At 45.0% G+C, this 18,328-nt stretch overlaps 1 protein-coding gene across 5 annotated transcripts in view; it reads right to left on the reverse strand.

Moving 5' to 3' along the window:
- CHD7 (chromodomain helicase DNA binding protein 7) overlaps window positions 1-18,328 on the reverse strand; it is a 181,989-nt gene that overhangs the window by 26,570 nt on the left and 137,091 nt on the right. For all 5 annotated transcript variants that reach the window (XM_021089334.1, XM_021089338.1, XM_021089337.1 and 2 more), the window contains exons 12-19: window positions 17,974-18,217; window positions 15,663-15,839; window positions 11,407-11,550; window positions 9,563-9,818; window positions 3,935-4,145; window positions 3,182-3,377; window positions 2,711-2,878; window positions 2,314-2,493 (exon numbers count right to left, since the gene is read on the reverse strand). In XM_021089334.1, coding sequence (XP_020944993.1) covers window positions 2,314-2,493; window positions 2,711-2,878; window positions 3,182-3,377; window positions 3,935-4,145; window positions 9,563-9,818; window positions 11,407-11,550; window positions 15,663-15,839; window positions 17,974-18,217 — 1,576 coding nt within the window. The remainder of the gene's footprint in view (window positions 1-2,313; window positions 2,494-2,710; window positions 2,879-3,181; window positions 3,378-3,934; window positions 4,146-9,562; window positions 9,819-11,406; window positions 11,551-15,662; window positions 15,840-17,973; window positions 18,218-18,328) is intronic.

An 18,328-nucleotide genomic window follows, 5' to 3' on the forward strand; every position in this document is an offset into this window, starting at 1 on the left:
AAAAGGTAGAATTAAAGGAGTTAGAATTTGAGTGGATGTAAAGCCTGAAGGAGGAGGAAGCCGTGAAAAACCTCAGCCCCCAGCTCTGGCATCTGAAACGTGCGACTCAGGTGGATAAACAGGTGCATGTGCATGTGTGTGTGTGCATGCACGCATGTGCACACAGAGGATGGAAGGACAGGGATGACGAATCTGCTGGGCCTCTGAGGACAGAGGAAAGAACCTGAAAAGAGGCTGAAAGAACATGAGGGAGAAGGTGCTGGGTCACAGAGCCCAGAGGAGAGCCTTTCAAGAATGGAGTAGCTGAGAAAATCTGAAGTAGCTGGGACAACTGAATTAGCTGGAACAACTGGAGTAGCTGGGATAACTCGAGTAGCTGAGAGAACTGGAGTAGGTAGGACAGCTGGAGTAGTGGAGATAATCGAATATCCCTCTATCTCACACCACGTGCAAAAATTCACTCAAAAGGGAAGAGAGACATAAAGGTAAGAGTGAAAACTATAAAGCTCTTAGAAGGAAACACAGGAGCAAACCTTTGCGACCTTAGGTCAAAACATGCAGCAAAAGCACAAACGGTAAAAGAAAAACTGGATGATGTGGACTTCACCAAAATTAAATACCATTAAGAAAGATTAGGAGAAATATTTGCAAATTGTATTATCTGATGAGAAACTTTTATCAGAATATATAAAATACAGTATTTCTAAAACTGAATTAAAAAGACAAATAACTCCAAAGATGAACAAAGGCTTTGAATAGACATTTCTCCAAAGATGATATATATGTGGCCGACAAGCACGTGAAAAGATGCTAAACAGCATGAGAGAAATGCAGATCAGACCAGAGTGGGCGATCACTTCACCCTTAGTAACATGCTACAATCAAAAAGTCAGACAACAAAAAGTATTGGTGAGGATGTGGAGAAATTAGAACCCTAAACACCGCTAGTGGGAAGGGAAAATGGTACAGTCACGTTAGAAAGGTGTGGCAGCTCTGGCACTCCTGAGGAGTCTGGCAGCTCCTCAAAGGGTTGAAATACACAGAGTTAACATGTGACCTAACAATTCCACTCCTGGTATATACGCGAGAGAAACAAAAACCTATGTCCACACAAAAACTTGTACACAAATGTTCACAACAACATTATTCGCAATAACCAAGAAGTGGAAACAACCTGAACTTCATTATTACTGGTAAGTGGATCAATCTGAATGCCCATGGTTAACCGGGAAGTGAGGTACAGCCAATAGGACGCCATTCAGTAAAAAGGAAGAAATGACTGACACATGCTACAATGTGGATGAACCTCAAACACATGTGGCCAGACACACAAGACCACATGTCCTATGATTCCATTTATACGAAATGCAGCGTCACGAACCTGGAGAGACAAAGGAGATTAGCGGTTGCCAGGACACGGCGGGTGGGGATGGTTAACTGGGGGATGAAAACGTTCTGAACCTCGATATGGGGATACCTGCACACGTTTGTAAATACGGTAAAGGCATGGCGTTGTACACTAAAATAGTTAAGTTTTATGGTAAGTGAGTTACATTTCAATGAAGCTGCTAGAAATGAAAGTGTAGTCTGGGCCTGGGTGTGGATGGGAGAACAGTGTGCTGGTGAATCAGAAGGGCTGGGGGCAGGGGGGCGGGGGGAAGAGGCTGGGAGGTGAGAGAGAAGCATTAAGGGAGGCAGGGAGTTCCCGTGGTGGCACAGCAGACACCAATCTGACTGGGAACCATGAGGCTGCGGGTTCAATCCCTGGCCTCATTGAGTGAGTTAAGGATCCGTGTTGCCGTGAGCTATGGTGTAGGTGGCAGACTCAGCTAGGATCCTGCGTTGCAGAGGCTATGGTGTAGGCTGGCAGCCGTAGCTCCAGTTGGACCCCTAGCCTGGGAACCTCCATATGCCATGGGTCTTTTAGAGACAAAAAAAAAAAAAAAAAAAAAGGAGGCAAAGAAGACAGCAGTGTAAACAATGCTTGTGAGGATCTGAACTAGGAAAGAAGAGTCAAGGGAATGCAGCCAGAGGGGAAAAACGGATGGGAGACTCTTTAAAGACAGGAGCGAGCTGCCTTTTCTTAAGGATCTGTCAGGAACCAGGATCTCAGGAGGGGTGCGGAGGCTCAAGAAGCAGAGCGGTCAGGGCCCAGAACACAAGGAAAGGACCACCTCGGGGAGCAGGAAGCTCTCCACCCACACCCACCAGGTACAGAGAAGAGGAGCGGGAACCCACAGTGCTCAGGGCTAACTCTTCTACGCGCAGCACTCCGGCCCCACCGCAAACCTGCCTGCTTGGAGCCGCCCTCACCTTAGCAAATGTGGAGCCTTTGCCCTCGGACTCAATGGTGATGGTGTGGGTTCGCCGGAGGAGAATCTGGTCGATATCTTCTTCGCAGAATTTAGAGCCTTCATCCTCCTCGTCCATGAGTGCACCGTAGGCCCCTTTCCGCAGGAGGTCCTCTATTTCTTTCTTGGAGAGCTGTTGTACCTGTTTTAGAGAAACGGTTAAAAGTAAATTAGAATGGAAATGTCTGTAGACTAAACAGAGGTTTCATTTTTCTCAAAGAGGGTAGACCTGAAATATAACAAAGGAAGATGTGACAAAATAATGTGCTTAAAACAGTGCCAGTGAAAAGTGATCAGAGGCGGGTAGCTTCTCCCCATCAGGAGTGCGGACTGGGCGAGGCGGGGGGCAGCACGTTTACCCCATTGGGAGCGTTCTCCCTTCCGCTCATGGACTGCAGGACGGCTTTATCCAGACCGAGCTTCAAGCTGGCCTTGTCGAACATCTCCCTTTCGTAGGAATTCCTCGTAATCAGCCTGTAGATTTTCACAGATTTGCTCTGTCCTATTCTATGACACCTAGCCTGAGCCTGAAAGAAGAAGGAAATTAATGGCTACGCAAGAAAGAAAGGACTCAACTGTTGGTTACACGAGCATCTGTTCCAATAAACAGAGGTGCAGTTTAGCAGAAGAGGGTTATTAACGCACTAAGAAATTACTTTTATATTATTAGTAAATTGATTTCTAGTTGGTTCATTTGCCCTGATCATAGGACACTGCCTGAGTGACTAGGGGGCTGTAATTTATCGGTCTGACCAGAGATCCTCTGACACAGCAGGGCGACTCTAAAGGCAGGGGAGGGAGGCAGCAGGGAGATTCTATTGCGTATTTACCTGGAGATCATTTTGGGGATTCCAGTCGGAATCAAAGATGATGCAGGTATCAGCAGCAGTAAGATTAATGCCTAAACCTCCTGCCCTTGTGCACAGGAGGAAAACAAACCTATCAGAGTCAGGTTTGGAGAATCTGTCGATAGCTGCCTGGCGGAGGTTGCCTCTGACCCGGCCGTCGATCCTTTCGTAGGGGTACCTAGAAAATGTCAGTGTTAACAAGGAGGCCTGACAGACAGCTGCAATGCGCTTGCTCCCTTTTTTTTCTTTTTTTCTTTTTCTTTTTGGAGGGAGGGGTATGTTTAAGAAAGTACTACAGTATGGGATATATATTAACAGAATGATATTATTTATCAGAAATCATCTCAGAGCAAATAGGTTTTGTTGTAATTTTTCATACCGCTAGTTGAATGCCCCTAAGGATTAAAGTTTATTTTACCTCCTCACCACTGAAAGAAATATCTAAGCTCTAAAGGGAGCTGACCCTTCTAACAGTAAAATAACCAGCCATTTCAATTCAAAGTGAGAACTGCTCTCCCCTAGTCAAACGTAAGATGTGGAAAACAAAAGTGCCTATAAAGGCAAGCATTGCTCAGAATAACTGCTGTGCACAGCTATAGTTTTTAAAAAGAGCTGCGACACATGTCCCCCACTTGGTCCCCTTTATCATAAATGTCACTCCGAGGTAAACCACGTGGAGCCCGGGCCTCGGTCATCTCTTATTTCCGTTTATCCTTCCGGCCCAGTGGCCCTCACCGTCTCTGGATGAGGTAGTCTTCCAGGATGTCCAGGCAGCGCACCATCTGGGAAAAGATGAGCACCCTGTGGCCACCAGCCTTCAGCTTCGGCAGCAGCTTGTCAATCAGCACTAGCTTGCCAGCAGCCTGGATCATCGCCTGGAGCTGAAAATCTGGAGAGTCGGCATTGTGTGTTTCTTTAAACTCTTCCAAAATTTTCTCTTCAGCACCTGCAGAGATTGGACAGCATAACGGGAATACTGTAAAAGGTTTTTATGACTAAAAACAATGAACTGGCTTTTAAATGCACCCCAAACAGGAGGGACCAGGACGCCACACTTGCGTTCATGAACAGACATCCACCCACTGGCTCAAAGTCGGGTCTACACAAAACCGCAGAAGTATAAAAGGGATCAAAGTTTCAAGCATGACACATTTAGGCATTTGGGGGAGAAAAACCACATTTTCCAACACACAAATGTTTGCTGTCTGCAGAAGCTGAATTTCAACAACAGACTGTCAAGCTAGAAGTGGCAGAAACAAGCCAAGGGCCAGATACCTACAGAAAATTTGGAACCTAAAATGCTAAAGAAATGAAGAACTGTTTACTAGCTGAATACAAACACAAACAACAAAATCTGTTCTGAAACTAAGAAACAAGGGAACAGAGTTCAAACAATTACAGGGCAAGGGCAGTGGTCTGTGTCTCTAAATGCATATTAATGCAGCCCAGAGGACTGTTAACAAAAGGGACTCCATTTTCCTGGATAATTTTTAGGGGATCTGAGCACACATTTCTACTGAAAGCTCTAAATCTCCTGCCACATTCATTCTCGTCTGATAATTTCCTAAGGTACAAAAATTCTATCTGGAATTATCCAAAGCTTAAAAAACAAACAAACAAACAAACTAAACCCAAACCAACCTCTGTTTCACTTAAGACTTCTATACCTAATCCTCTTTTTCTCATAGCTCCTCAGAGATTTCTGCTTGTTTGAAGACGTGGGTCATCAGAGAGAAGCCCCAGGAGAATGACATCTTAGGGAGCAAGGCCCTCTCCCCCGCCCCCCCGGAAGCAGCAGGCTGCGCCTCCTGCCCTGCTCTGGGCTCAGCTAGAACCAGGCACCATCAGCTGTCCACTATACTCCGTTGCCGGGTTAATTAGGACACAGGGGCTGTATTCAGCCCCTCTCCCTGAGGACCAGGCGTGGGCACCAAATCTTCAGAAAATAGGGATGAATAAATCCACCTAATGGGATTGGTTCCCAGGTTTAAACAGCACCGGAAACCTTAAACGACTCTTCTTGCCACTGGTGGTAAGCCTGTGATGGACCTGTGCACAAGATGGGACAGGTGACCCTCACAGGGTTTAAAGGTTAGGTTAGTTCGGCCACCACAGCCACAAGGACAGAAGGGTGGCAGGCGGCCACAGGTGTGACAGAAGTGCCCCCCATTTCCGGTTTAAGGGCACTTGTGGAAGTCAAGTCATGACATGGTCATACACAGAAACAGAGCTTATTAATTATTAATCAACAAAGGATCTTACTGAGAAAAGGTTAGAGTCACTAATGTCTGGACCAGTCACTGCTGCTCCCTCTTAGGAAGGGCCTGATGGAAGGCACCAGCTGGGTCGGAACTGCTGTTTTTCACTCTATCCTGCATGACTAAAAGGCTAATATTCAGGATTTTAATCTGAGATTTGACTAGGGAAAGGTAAAAACTAAAATGATGTTAAAGAGCATTAGCAGGAATATTCTTTTTTTTTTTTTAATTAATTTTGTATGTGTGAATTTCTTTTCTTTTCCTTCTTTCTTTTTTAGCCACCTGTGGCATGTGGAATTTCCAGGCCAGGGATCAGATCAGATCCCAGGCCGCTGGGGATTGAACCTGCGTCCCTGCGCTCCAGAGGCCCCGCTGATCCCATTGTGTCACAGCAGGAACTCCAGCAGGAATATTCTTGAACAAAAAATGTTCTTGGGAGGAGTTCCTGTCATGGCGCAGCAGAAATGAATCCAACTAAGAACCATGAGGCTTCAGGTTCGATCCCTGGCCTTGCTCAATGGGTTAAGGATCTGGTGTTGCCGTGAGCTGTGGTGCAGGTTGCAGACGTGGCTCAGAACAGACATGGCTGTGGCTGTGGTGTGGGCTGGCGGCTACAGCTCCGATTAGACCCTTAGCTTGGAAACCTCCATATGCCTCGGACTGCAGCCCTAGTAAAAGACAAAAGAGGAAAAAAAAATGTTCTTAAATAAATGTTCTTGCATACAGTCGAATAACATTTTTCAAAACATAAATTTATAAATCTAGATTCTTCATAAACGACAAGAAGGCCCTCTGGAGACAGGAAAACAGATTTAAGTCCATACATCACATTAGGTCTTTTCAAAGTTTGTTCCTGTGGTATAATATACTATAAGCTCTTTGCAGTTCAGAAATAGATTTTACTCTCATAAGATCGGGGTAGTTATTTTCTATCCATTTTAAGATTATAATCCATAATCAAAATAAAATGTAGTGTTTTAGCTTAAAACAAGTTGATGGTCAACGAATAGTTTTCAAAAATGAAATAATCATTTGGACAAAACAAATACCTGACATGTTTGTATTGTTTTGGTAAAAAATTTGAAAATAGAATTTCTGTCAAATTAGTAGAGAAATTTAATTTTTTCCTTTTAAATTTATTTAGATAAAAAAAGAACCCTCCTATATTTTCAATGCTACCAATAAATTCTCATGTCATCAAAAACAGTCAGAATTAAAACACATTCTTTCTTACCTGAAAAAAGTTACTGCTGAATTAATCAAGTCAACTCTTTGCTGTGAATTCAGGTTCATGAAGGGATGGCTGATTTACACTAACGATGTTTCACTTAAAAATATCAGCAAACAGATTTCCTACATGATTCCTTTAGCACTGCATCATGTCCAGAACAGATGAAGAGAGGAAGGAGGGCAGGTGTTGGGAAGGAAAAAAGCCATATCTTCTAAGTCCTGGCCGAACTCCCAAGCTCACCAATTAAAGATTTACCTTGATGCTAGATTTGTAACTAGCTATCAAAAAAATTACCTGGAAATAGGTTATGATAAGCCAAATAGTCAGTTAGCCATGCCCAGAGTTAAGGCCCTGCCTATACTACATTTAAAAGTGTGTGTGTGTGTATGTGTGTCAGAGACAACCTGAAATACATGGGGACATCTTTCCCTTAGTCAGATCATCGCTGTCATCACAGGAGCTGCAACATTCTCTAGCTTGATCAGCCACAGACAAGAAACGGTTTCCTTTTGAAGATTACGGGGAAAGAACAAGTCACCATCTCCTCTCGGAGGTTCACTCCATCCCGTGAGCTGCAGGCTGGTTTTCTTTCCGCCCCCACTTTTCCACACGGCCCTGTCCCCACCAAGTGTCTCTGAGGTGGCCTCTGACCATCAGGGCCCCTACCAAGTTCCCAGCAGTATTTTAACCCCCACGTCCGGGACCTAAAATTGGACGTTCCATTCTAGTGGAGCTTAGGCCAGAGTTCCCTGGTGGTGCAGCGGGTTAAGGTTCTGGCATTGTCACTGCTATGGCTCTGGTTACAGCTGTGGCTTGGGTTCGATCCCTGACTCAACTTCCGAATGCCGTGGGCACAGCCCCCCCAAAATTAAATAAATAAAGCTTGGGCCAATAACAGTCACTCTGTTTACAGAACCCAGTTACCTGCTCAACTTTTAGCAAGAAAACCAACAACCAGCAACGCTTACCGAGCCCAACACTGTTCTAGGCACCTAAGTAAAAAAATCTCAGGGCCATTAGAAACATTCCTCGTTCGGGCACACCCTGTGTTCCACAAGCACCTCTGATTTCTTTGCTGGTGTGGCTGCTCTCGACCTACACAAAGAGCTGCTCTGTCTTCCACAGTCACAGAAACACTGTGTTTTGCTGAACCGAATCTGAGTTTGACTGAAGCGGCTCTGCTGTCTCACAACCGACACAAATTTGAATTCAATATCCTAAACTGACAACATCCTGTAACTGCTCAATGAACTAGTGCGGAGCTGGCGTCGTGTCAGGCCTTCCTTCTCCAGACTGAGGGAGCGTGGACTGCGCTGGCCCCGGAGTAACCTCTGAAGCACGTCTACAGAGGCTCTCTGGGCAGGTTCTGCCGGCTGTGGGCGTGTGGGTGTTTTCTTACTACTACTGCCTGACTTGAAGGCTTAGAAGGGGGCCTGCTTAACAGACACCTCGTCACTTGTTGTAAGGACAGAAAAGCTGACCCTGAGGGGTGACCACTTAGGAGGACAGCACCAGGGCCTGAGAAGAGCCTCCAGCCAACAGCATCGGCCCAGGAGGAGACCGCAGCAGTGTGGAGGGTGGAGCCCTCGCTCCTCGAGATGCTCAAGGCATGTGACAGCATGTAACCCACCAGCGGGCGCCAGGGCACTGAAGTTCAACCACCCACCGCAGAGATGTTCCTTTCACACGCACCCCGCGGCCGCATTTCAGCTCTCTCGGGACTGCCTTTTCTCCTCCCCGCCACCCCCACCCCTGGAACCTACTGATCTCATCTTCTTTTTACAGACATTAAACGCGCACACACATACACACACACACAGAGCTTTACTACACACATCAACCTTCAGCCCCAGCACCTCAGGATGGGGCTGCTGACACTCACAACAGTGGCCTTGGGCCCTTAAATACATGGTGATGAGCAGGCTGGCAGCATTAAGCACACAGCCATCACACCTGTTACTCTCCTGAGGCCACCAAGCTACATGCACAAAGTTTGCAAAAGAAACTCACTCACGTCATACCACAGCCACGACCACACCGAGGTCACTCACTAAGTGCAGCCTCTCGACGTGGCTGGGAGGTGTGTAAGTTAGGAAAGAGGGGGAGATGAGCAACTCTTTAAATCAGCACTCGAACCTCACGGATTGTTCCTTCTCCCCGGAAAGGAACCCAACTGCATTGCTGGCCAGTTTTAACTGCACACAAGTGCCACGATTTAGCCAGCCGTCACTCTTCGTTACCCCACTTTAACTCTGGCCTGGACCACAGCAGCAGCCTCCTAGCTAGGCTTTCTGCCTGTGTTCCCCACTATCTTACACCATAGGCAGCAAAGATTGATCCCTTTAGTGACTTTTGGAAGTATATGGTACAGGTTTCTACTCATATCAGCTACATAATGCTATCAATCTAGGTAAGAAAACAGGAAGTCTATAAAGCATCCATCGGTGCCAGAGACCAACTGCTATCAATGCTTGCAGATAACCTCTTACTCTTCAAGAACAGGTGCTGCAGGTGCCTGAAACACACACACACACACACACACACACACACACACACACACACACACACACACGGTGCGGGAAAACCTCCACCAGGGACTAATTTCTCTTGAACTGTTAGCACTTTTGACGACTTCCAGCCATCAAGCACGGGCACCTCCTTCTTCAAGGGGTAAGATGCAGAGCCAGAGAAAGGCCAGGCGGGCCCACAACGGTCCTGCACCTTCAGCTACTCGGAAGGAGGCTTCATGAAGAGGAGGAGGATGATGAAACCCACACCGAGATGATTACAAACCAGAACACCGTCAGTCAGGAGAGAGAAGGCTGTCCGGAGCCCTGACGGTGATTTAAACGCGGCGCCAGGTATACAGCTTACCGTTGATCAGGTAGGGATGGTTGCAGCACTTCCGTAATTCCATCATAGTGTTTAAAAGGTTAGGTACATTAGCCTGACCGCCACCTTTGGAAAGAAACGTGAAATTCTTCTCAAGGATGGCTCGGTAATATTTCTTCTGAATGTTTGTTAGCTCAACTTCAATGATCGTTTCTTCTTTGGGGGCCAAGTTCTTTTCCACATCCTCCTTGAGACGTCGCAACATCATTGGCTTTAGAATAGCCTGGAGTTTTTGCACCTAAAAAAGGACCTTGAGTAAATACTGGCATCATGACTTGCTTTCATGTTAAAACATACTCCAATGTGTGAAAAATCTGGATGCTCTTATTTATTTACCACTCATTTTCATTTATCAAAGCCCTCCGAGGGTATGGTATTAAACTCTAATCTCACAGCTTTCAAAACAGAAATGCATGAAGACTGAACAGCCAATTTCCAGCGGGCTACTCTGCCTGCCCAGGAGCCCTAAACAGCCAAGAGGCTTGAACGGCGCACTGCTAAAAAGAACCCAGTTCATTTTGCTAGCTTCCCCTTCTTAAGACTTTGTCTTGAGTCTTAGGGGTGGGGAGGAAGGAGGAGGCAATGTTATGGAAAGGCCACACTTCAGTTCTCTTCCTTTCCAAGAAGAGCTGACAGAAGGCGTGAGTAGGAGTTCCACTGTGACTCAGTGGGTTAAGAGCCCAACTAGTATCCATGAGGATGCGGGTTTGATCCCTGGCCTTGCTCAGTGGGTTAAGGATCTGGCGTGGCCGTGAGCTGTGGTGTAGGTCGCAGGCGCAGCTCAGATCCTTATTGCTGTGGCTGTGGCATAGGCCGGGAACCCTATCTTGAGAACTTCATATGCCATGAGTGCGACCCTACAAAAAAAAAAAAAAAAAAAAAATCATGAACGCGTGAGTAAACCAGCAGCGTCCCCGCATCAACAAGCCAGTGGCAAAGTCCCTCCCTGCTTTCTTTTCTGTTGACTGGACACAGCATACCAGATAGCTCCTACTTTAAAAAAAGCAAAACAAAAACAAAACAGACTTCACTTTGAACTAAACTAAGAGGTTTTAGATGGTAAGTTAGGGGAGGGGACATAAAGACCAAGATTTCAAGCACATCTCCCTGTTTATTTCAAATACAGCACAATAATCAATACAGAGCTCGTACGATGTATGAAGTCACCAACCACTTTCTATACGTGACACTGCATTTCCTTCTCACAGCGATCCTGGGGGGTAGTTAGGACCCATATTTCTTCCCGTATTTTTTTCCTGACGCGGGGAGGTGGGGGGATACACCCACAACATGTGGAAGTTCTTAGGCCAGGGGTTGAACTTGAGCCACAGTGCTGACAATGCCAGGTCCTTAACCCACTGTGCCACTAGGGAACTCCCAGGTTCCGTGTTTCTCAACGAAAAAAGGAAGATTCAAGAAAAGCAAGCAACATGACTAAGTATGCATAGTTTATAAAACTAGACCCTCAAAGCTCTAGGGGGGAAAGAGTTCTACAAATTGCAGCAGCTTCTGACACTGCCCCCAAAAGTATCCATGGCAAAGCACCCAATCTCAACAGCACAGCAGCTGAAACGTACCCCAATAGGCAGGCAATCTGCCTGCAAATCTCCACAGCCCTACAGGATGGCAGAGAGACCAACCAACACGAAAACCACCTTCCAGAAGAGTCCATGTCCACGAAAAGGAGACGTAAAGCTCACCTGTCTGCTAAGTGGGGAAACTGCTATCATTTACATTCCTAAATGCCCTTAAATCTTAATGCTCTGCCCTTCCGGGAGTTAATCTCCCATCATGTGACTAAGAGACATCGCCACCAGGGTGAGTACCTGTTCTTCTGTTTTCAGATCACCAAACTCTTGCATGAAGGTGGTTTCCGAAGGGAAGCGACTTGGTTCCAAGAAGTGCAGCAAACTGAAGAGCTCCTCCACCGTGTTCTGCAAGGGTGTCCCCGTCAGCAGCACCTTGTGTTCCTGCAGGAGGAAGAGAACAGAGACTGAGCAAACGCACCACAAGCCATGGCCTATCACCGGAACCCCCCTCGAGGAAGGCCTTTCCCCACCTCCCACAGGGACACTTTGATTCGGCCTCTGGCCTGCCTAAAATACAGGACTTGGACGCGAAGGCAGAGACGCAAGAGACACGGTCTCCATTCCAGCAGATTCCCGGCCCCTGGAAACGGGTCTTGCCATGTTGCTTTTCCTGGGATTTTTTTTTAGGTCAACAGTGTTGGTGCTGTGGCTTCGCGGGTCTCAAGGGCTCTTTCGCCACCAAAGTTGAAGTTTTTCCTACAATCCCCAGGCTCAGGGGGAGCGCGGGCTTCTTCCTGTTCTACACGACAGCACTCTCACCTCCCCATCTGCTTCCTGCGTGACTCACCTCCGAGACAAAAGAAGTTCTTCCACGCGCAACAGCACATGAAAAACTATTTTGTTCTGCACACATTTCAAAGTAGCAAAGAGGTCAGCTTGGTTTTAAATACCACAATCACTTTAAAAAAAAAAAATAGATGTTATTTCTAACTTTGTCTCCTTGAACCAATTTAGGTATTTCTTTAAAGTGATTCTTCCTGTTTACAAGCTCTTTCTCCAGCTTTCCGTGTTCGTTTCTTTGTATCCGACACGGTGACCAGTCTTAATGTTGATTATTAAGATTGATAAACAGCCTTTATTCATTTTCAGGGCCTGTTTATTTACTACTTTTACTACTTTGGCCATTTGGTCCACAGTGCAGATAATAAAACTACTTCCGAGAGTACATGTACCATCTAGGAGGTTCAAAAGCCATGCTCTGACTTCGCTGGAAATCGGACGAAGCTTGGCCGAGCAGAGTCTACACACAGTAACCACCGGATGAACGACACACCTCAGGACCCGCTCATTTCCTCAATATCTACCATGTCTTACTGTCAGGGAGGCTCCTTGAAGGCAGGGTGAAGCACTTCAATTTGCTTTTCTTCTTGCTTTTTCCCTTTTGAATAAAGAGATCTCTGATTCAGGAAGATCTATCTACGCAGACTGCCATCTTCCAGCTCAGTAAATTCATAACGAGTAAGGAGTTCGCGGATCAACTCAAGATTCCCTGCTGTCTAACCACACTGGTGGGTAACATGGAACATGCTCCCGGACACGGTCAAGTCCAGAATTACTTTATCCAAGAATTTTTTTTTTTTAATACTGCTATAGATTTAGGACAACAGTTATTTCCGTGGAAAAGCTGTACTGGTAGTAAAGATTATCTCCCAGTTTTTTATTGCTTTTATGGCCAAGTTAAATCCTGAGCCTCTAACCAAATACTTCAGAAAAAAAAAAAAACCTTTTAAGTTATTAATTTCAAAATTACCTTATTTGAAAAGAGGAAAAGCACTTCTTGTTTATGCTGCTTCCCCTCAAGGGCGGTTCAAAGCCAGTTACACCAAATGATTACACATATGATGCTTTGGTAAGGTTGCATGAGGAGCAAAATAAAACCAGGTTTCCCTTTGAAAGTAACTGTTACATAACATACAATTAATGTGCCAGTGTCACAGGACGTCAAGTAGGAGACGGGCTGTCAAGCTTATCACCTCCAAGTCCAACTATGACAGCAACTAGGCTTTTGGCTTGAACACATGACCAATCTTTGTAGCTCTGATGGAGTGATGTTGATTTAATTTCACTTCAGCAGACTTTAATTTGTGCGAAGCCTCCTGACAAGGAGAGATGATAAAACAGAAACCATGGAGAACGACCACTCCACAGGATCCCCTCCTTGTCAGGAAGGGACAAGGAGATGGCTCTGCCTCCGGGGCTCCTGTGGATGACAGTGGAGAATGTACACGTCCCTCACCCTGTCATCTTCGCAAGCATTTCCTTAGTGACGGGAAAGATGGGGACGCTCACTGGTCCTCGCCTTCTAAGAACGCTCGAGAAGGTAACCCTCACAAATGCTCTGCCATCACAGCCGAGTCCACGGCAGGTACCAGCAGTGCCCTGAGACCTGCTCCGTAGCTAGATCCTGCTCTTATTCGCTACTTTGACCATGACCTACTCTAAGAGAGATGAACAGAAAGTGGCTGGTGTCTAGGTTCTCAGGGTGTATATTTTAAATAAGGATTTAAAGACTAAGCAATGAGCAATTTAGAACTGGACAAACACGCTTCTGAAAATGATAATGTGTTCTACCTAGAAAACAACCCTGGTGAGATAAAGACTCTTGATCACCAGAAAAACAACTGTTTTGTTCATTTGCTTTTCAGAACTCCCCATGGTGAGCCAGGGATGAGTTACAGGTATGCCGCGTCCTTGGGGGCAGCCACAGGTCTGTGACAGTTGGGATTCCAGGACTGTCACCCTGTGGTAGTGGCCAGCCTTCTTGGCTTACCCCAGCATGAGTTCAAATATGATCATTTTCCATATGTGCCGTTATGTGAAAAAGGTTCGGGAACACTGCGATATGTAACAGAAAAATTCTCTGGTTAACAGATTCTAATCCATTAATGAAGTGTTACTATAAACAACAGAAAATCCTCTGAAATCTCCCATGGACGATTAAGACCTGGGAGATTTGACGTTGACAGTTGAGCTAACTGTACTCACCAACGAAGGCTTGTTTTACAGTAAGAATCTCCTACCTGGGAGCACAGGGACTAATCATAGAAAATAACTTAGATAAACTCAGACGACTATTTCAGTCCTCAGGAAATGGTGCCATAACTGTTCCTTATATGTCCCGGTGAAGATGGAACTCTAACCAGAGAACAGAGTCAGATATTTCATGAGCATGAATGTTTACCGAAAACCATAGCTTTACTTCCATGCAGTGCTAAAATATCTCCTGGGGAGACCAAATACAGCCCCGGACCTTTTCTTTTCCAAATGCTTTTAGCCCTGTCTTCAAGCCTCTTCACCGTTTCTAGGTGTTCTCATTTGTTTTGTGGATTGAACACCAAATAATATAAACCGCTCTGAGAAAGGTCTTAAGGATGGGAAATCCCACCCTAAATAGGCTAATTCAGTCCGACTTCTTCGTTTAAACAAAACTAGATTTTGTTTGTTTTTAATTAAAAGAATAGCTGGCTAATCCAATCCCCTTAATTTGGGAATAAAAAAAGCTGCTTCAAAGAACCAGCTGCAACGGAAAGCTTTTAAGTGTTCTTTTGGGTAGTACGAGTCTTCAGTAAAAAATTTATAGCCACGGACATAGAGAAGATTCCGTCCCATCTCAAACTCTCAATCATAACAAGAGATCAAATTAGTCTATGGAAGTCAACACTAAAGGAATTTTAAGACTCTTTTTGGACTTTCAAGAAACTCATCAAAACATCCAAGACATGCTAAATAACAATAACTTTGCTTTTTAAAATGTACACTAAAAATAAAAACAAGTGGTCAAAACCCACCTTGTAAGTGAAGGTAAAAAGAAGGGTGAGTGTAACTGAGGTCATGCAGTGGAGAAGCTCACACAGCAGTGCGGAAAGGAAAACCAATCGAATTCTACCCTTCTACCGTACGTCATCCCATGATACTCCGGAAAAAGTCTAGAAAAACCTAATCAGGAAGACCTCACCATCTCTTGGGAAGCTGGAAGAGTATGGGATAGATGTGGTCCAAAACTGCAGATCAAATTCAAGGTGATGAATCTGTGGTGCCCCAAACTTCTAAGCGTCTGCACGAACCGGACCAGTTCCAGTAAGCCATTCACCTGAGTGACAGCATGCACCTCCCTGTCCTACTGGCCCCGAGACACCCAAACCTACAAGCCCTGGACCACAACTGAATTATCATCATGGAGCTAACACTTGGCCCAACAGCTTATGAAATGGCAGGGGTTTTTTTTACAGAGAAAAGGGAAAATCAAAGACTTGAAACTCATTTCAGTGGAAATATCATGACTACACTCCACTGAGTGAAGACACGGGCCAACAGCTTGAGAATCGGGAAGACAGTAGCAACTGTGAAGTAACTTAAAGCTCAGGAAGAAACATCAGAGCATTTGACAAGCTTTGCCAACACCCTTCAAAGGTATCAAATTCCGAACAGCAGGAACACTGAGGCAGTAACAATTCTACCCCAGGTTCATGGGAATCGGTGTTATGAACACTGACCAGGTCCATCATCTTGAGTCCCTCCAACAGCTTGCAGTTCCTATTCTTCAGCCTGTGGGCTTCATCAATGACGACACAACGCCAGGGAATATTCCGCAGCTCAGGACAATCGGTCAAAATCATCTCAAAGGTAGTGATGATGGCATGAAACTTATAGGACCCCTTTATCACGCGACCCTACAAGAACAACTCTGGGTTATTATTTAGCATTAAAGATTATACTAGTAACTTTAAGGATGAATAAGTAGCATGAAACATATGTATTTATCTTTATTTTAGGTAACGTATTTTGTGATCAAGGTATTTTAGAGACCTTGCACAGTTATGGTATATGAGAGGTGTAAAATCTTTCCTTTTTAGAGGAACTTTGAAAATCCTTAGTAAAATTTGCAAGCCAATTTCCTTAAAGATCATGTGCAGTTAGGAGTTCCCGTTGTGGTGCAGTGATTAACGAATCCGACTAGGAATCATGAGGTTGCAGGTTCAATCCCTGGCCTTGCTCAGTGGGTTAAGGATCCGGCGTTGCCGTGAGCTGTGGTGTAGGTCGAAGACGTGGTTCAGATCCTGCATTGCTGTGGCTCTGGCGCAGGCCGGTGGCTACAGCTCCGATTAGACCCCTAGCCTGGGAACCTCCATATGCCATGAATGCAGCCATAGAAAAGGCAAAAAAAAAAAAAAAAAAAAAACATGTGCAGTTAAGTGCCACTAAGTGTGTCCATTTTAGTTACATCCCACAGACTCCAAAAGGTGAAATGTCAAAGGGATTATGTACTAAGACTTTTTAAAACCCCCCCCTTTTTTTAAGCCTCGCCTGAGGTATGTGGAAGTTCCTGTTAGGGATGGAACCTGAGCCACAGCTGTAACCAGAGCCAGAGCAGTGACAACGCCAGACCCTGAACATGCTGAGACACAAGGGAACTCCAAAACTGTCTTATTACTTTTTTACAACTTTTTACTTTATGTCTTCTATAAAACTCTTGTAACCTATTTTTTTACCTTTTTTTTCTTCTTTTTAGGGCCAAGCCTGCACCATATGGAAGTTTCCAGGCTAGGAGTCCAATTGGAGCTGCAGCTGCCAGCCTACATTGCAGTCATAGCAACACCAGATCCGAGCCACATCTGCGAGCCACATCTGCAACCCACACCTCAAGCTGGAACCTTAACCCACTGAGCAAAACCAGGGGTCAAACCAGCATCCTCATGGATACTAGTCAGCTTCTTACCCACTGAGCCACAATGGGAAGTTTACTTGTAAAGTGCTAACATGAAAAAAACTTTCAACTCTGGGTAGAACTTCTAACAATTTCCCAAGTCTAAAGATCAATACCAAAACAGATTTTAATATTTTTCTCCTTTAAGTATTTAATAGGCCAAAACATACACTGAAGGTAAACAGACATGTTTAACAAAACAGAACAAAACTCCATCCAATTTCCAGTTACAGGACTTCTATTTACCGCCTACAGCTTAAAACTATTTTAGCACATACTATTTATTCTTCCTTCTTCGTCATTTCTACTGCTTCACTGTCAATATCATAGGATAATTGCATCCAGGTAACTAGAATTAGTTAAAAATCACAGCGACTGCTACTGAGCCCAAGTATACATGCTTCCCTTTGGGTGTATTTCATTCAATGTACTAGTCAATATTACACGCCGAATATTTTTTATTTCTAGTGATAATAAATATAATACAATATTCTGTCCATTCACATTTAGTTGCTCCATTTTGTTTAGCTTTTTTCTGAGGGCTTGCAAAATAAACCAAGTGAGCATATCAACATACTGAATGATTTTCAGCTGTCACCCAAGGTAAGAAACTGTCATTCATGCTAATCTAATAATTAGAGTGACCGTAACTATAAAAAGAAAGAGCCAGAGTTTCCATCGTGGTGCAGTGGTTAACGAATCCAACTGGGAACCATGAGGTTGCGGGTTCGGTCCCTGCCCTTGCTCAGTGGGTTAATGATCCGGCGTTGCCGTGAGCTGTGGTGTAGGCTGCGGACACGACTCGGATCCTGCATTGCTGTGGCTCTGGCGTAGGCTGGTGGCTACAGTTCCGATTCGACCCCTAGCCTGGGAACCTCCATATGCCGCATGAGAGGCCCTAGAAATAGCAAAAAGAAAAAAGAAAGAGCCGTAATCTTAAGATGTGGAAGTATAATACAAGCATAAACTGGGTAAGAAATCTAAGCAAATTTCTCAGTTCTGCAAAATCTAGACCTCCCCGCCAAAAGTCCGAGACCACTCTAACACCCAACACCTGGAGATGTACGTAAGCATGAGGAATGCCACCTGTGACACGTTACCTGGGGATCTTTGAAGTACATTTCATACAACTGAATGGTCCGACGACTAGCTTGACTCCCATGATACACAACCACGTTCAACTCTGTCCAGGTCCGGAATTCCCTTTCCCAGTTGGGGATTGTGGACAATGGGGCAATGACTAAAAAAGGGCCATGGATTCCTTTCAAATATATCTCATAGAGAAATGTAATGGACTGGATCGTTTTTCCCAAACCCATTTCATCTGCTAAAATGCAGTTTCGCCTTTGGGAGGGAAATAAAACAAGGAAACTTTAATAAGTACACATGCTAGACAGTGCTTTCTTTTCACAAAATAACTGTATGCATCCATTTTACTCATAAATGCATATCTTT

This window comes from Sus scrofa, chromosome 4 (assembly GCF_000003025.6).
Source record: "Sus scrofa isolate TJ Tabasco breed Duroc chromosome 4, Sscrofa11.1, whole genome shotgun sequence".
NCBI lineage: Eukaryota > Metazoa > Chordata > Mammalia > Artiodactyla > Suidae > Sus > Sus scrofa.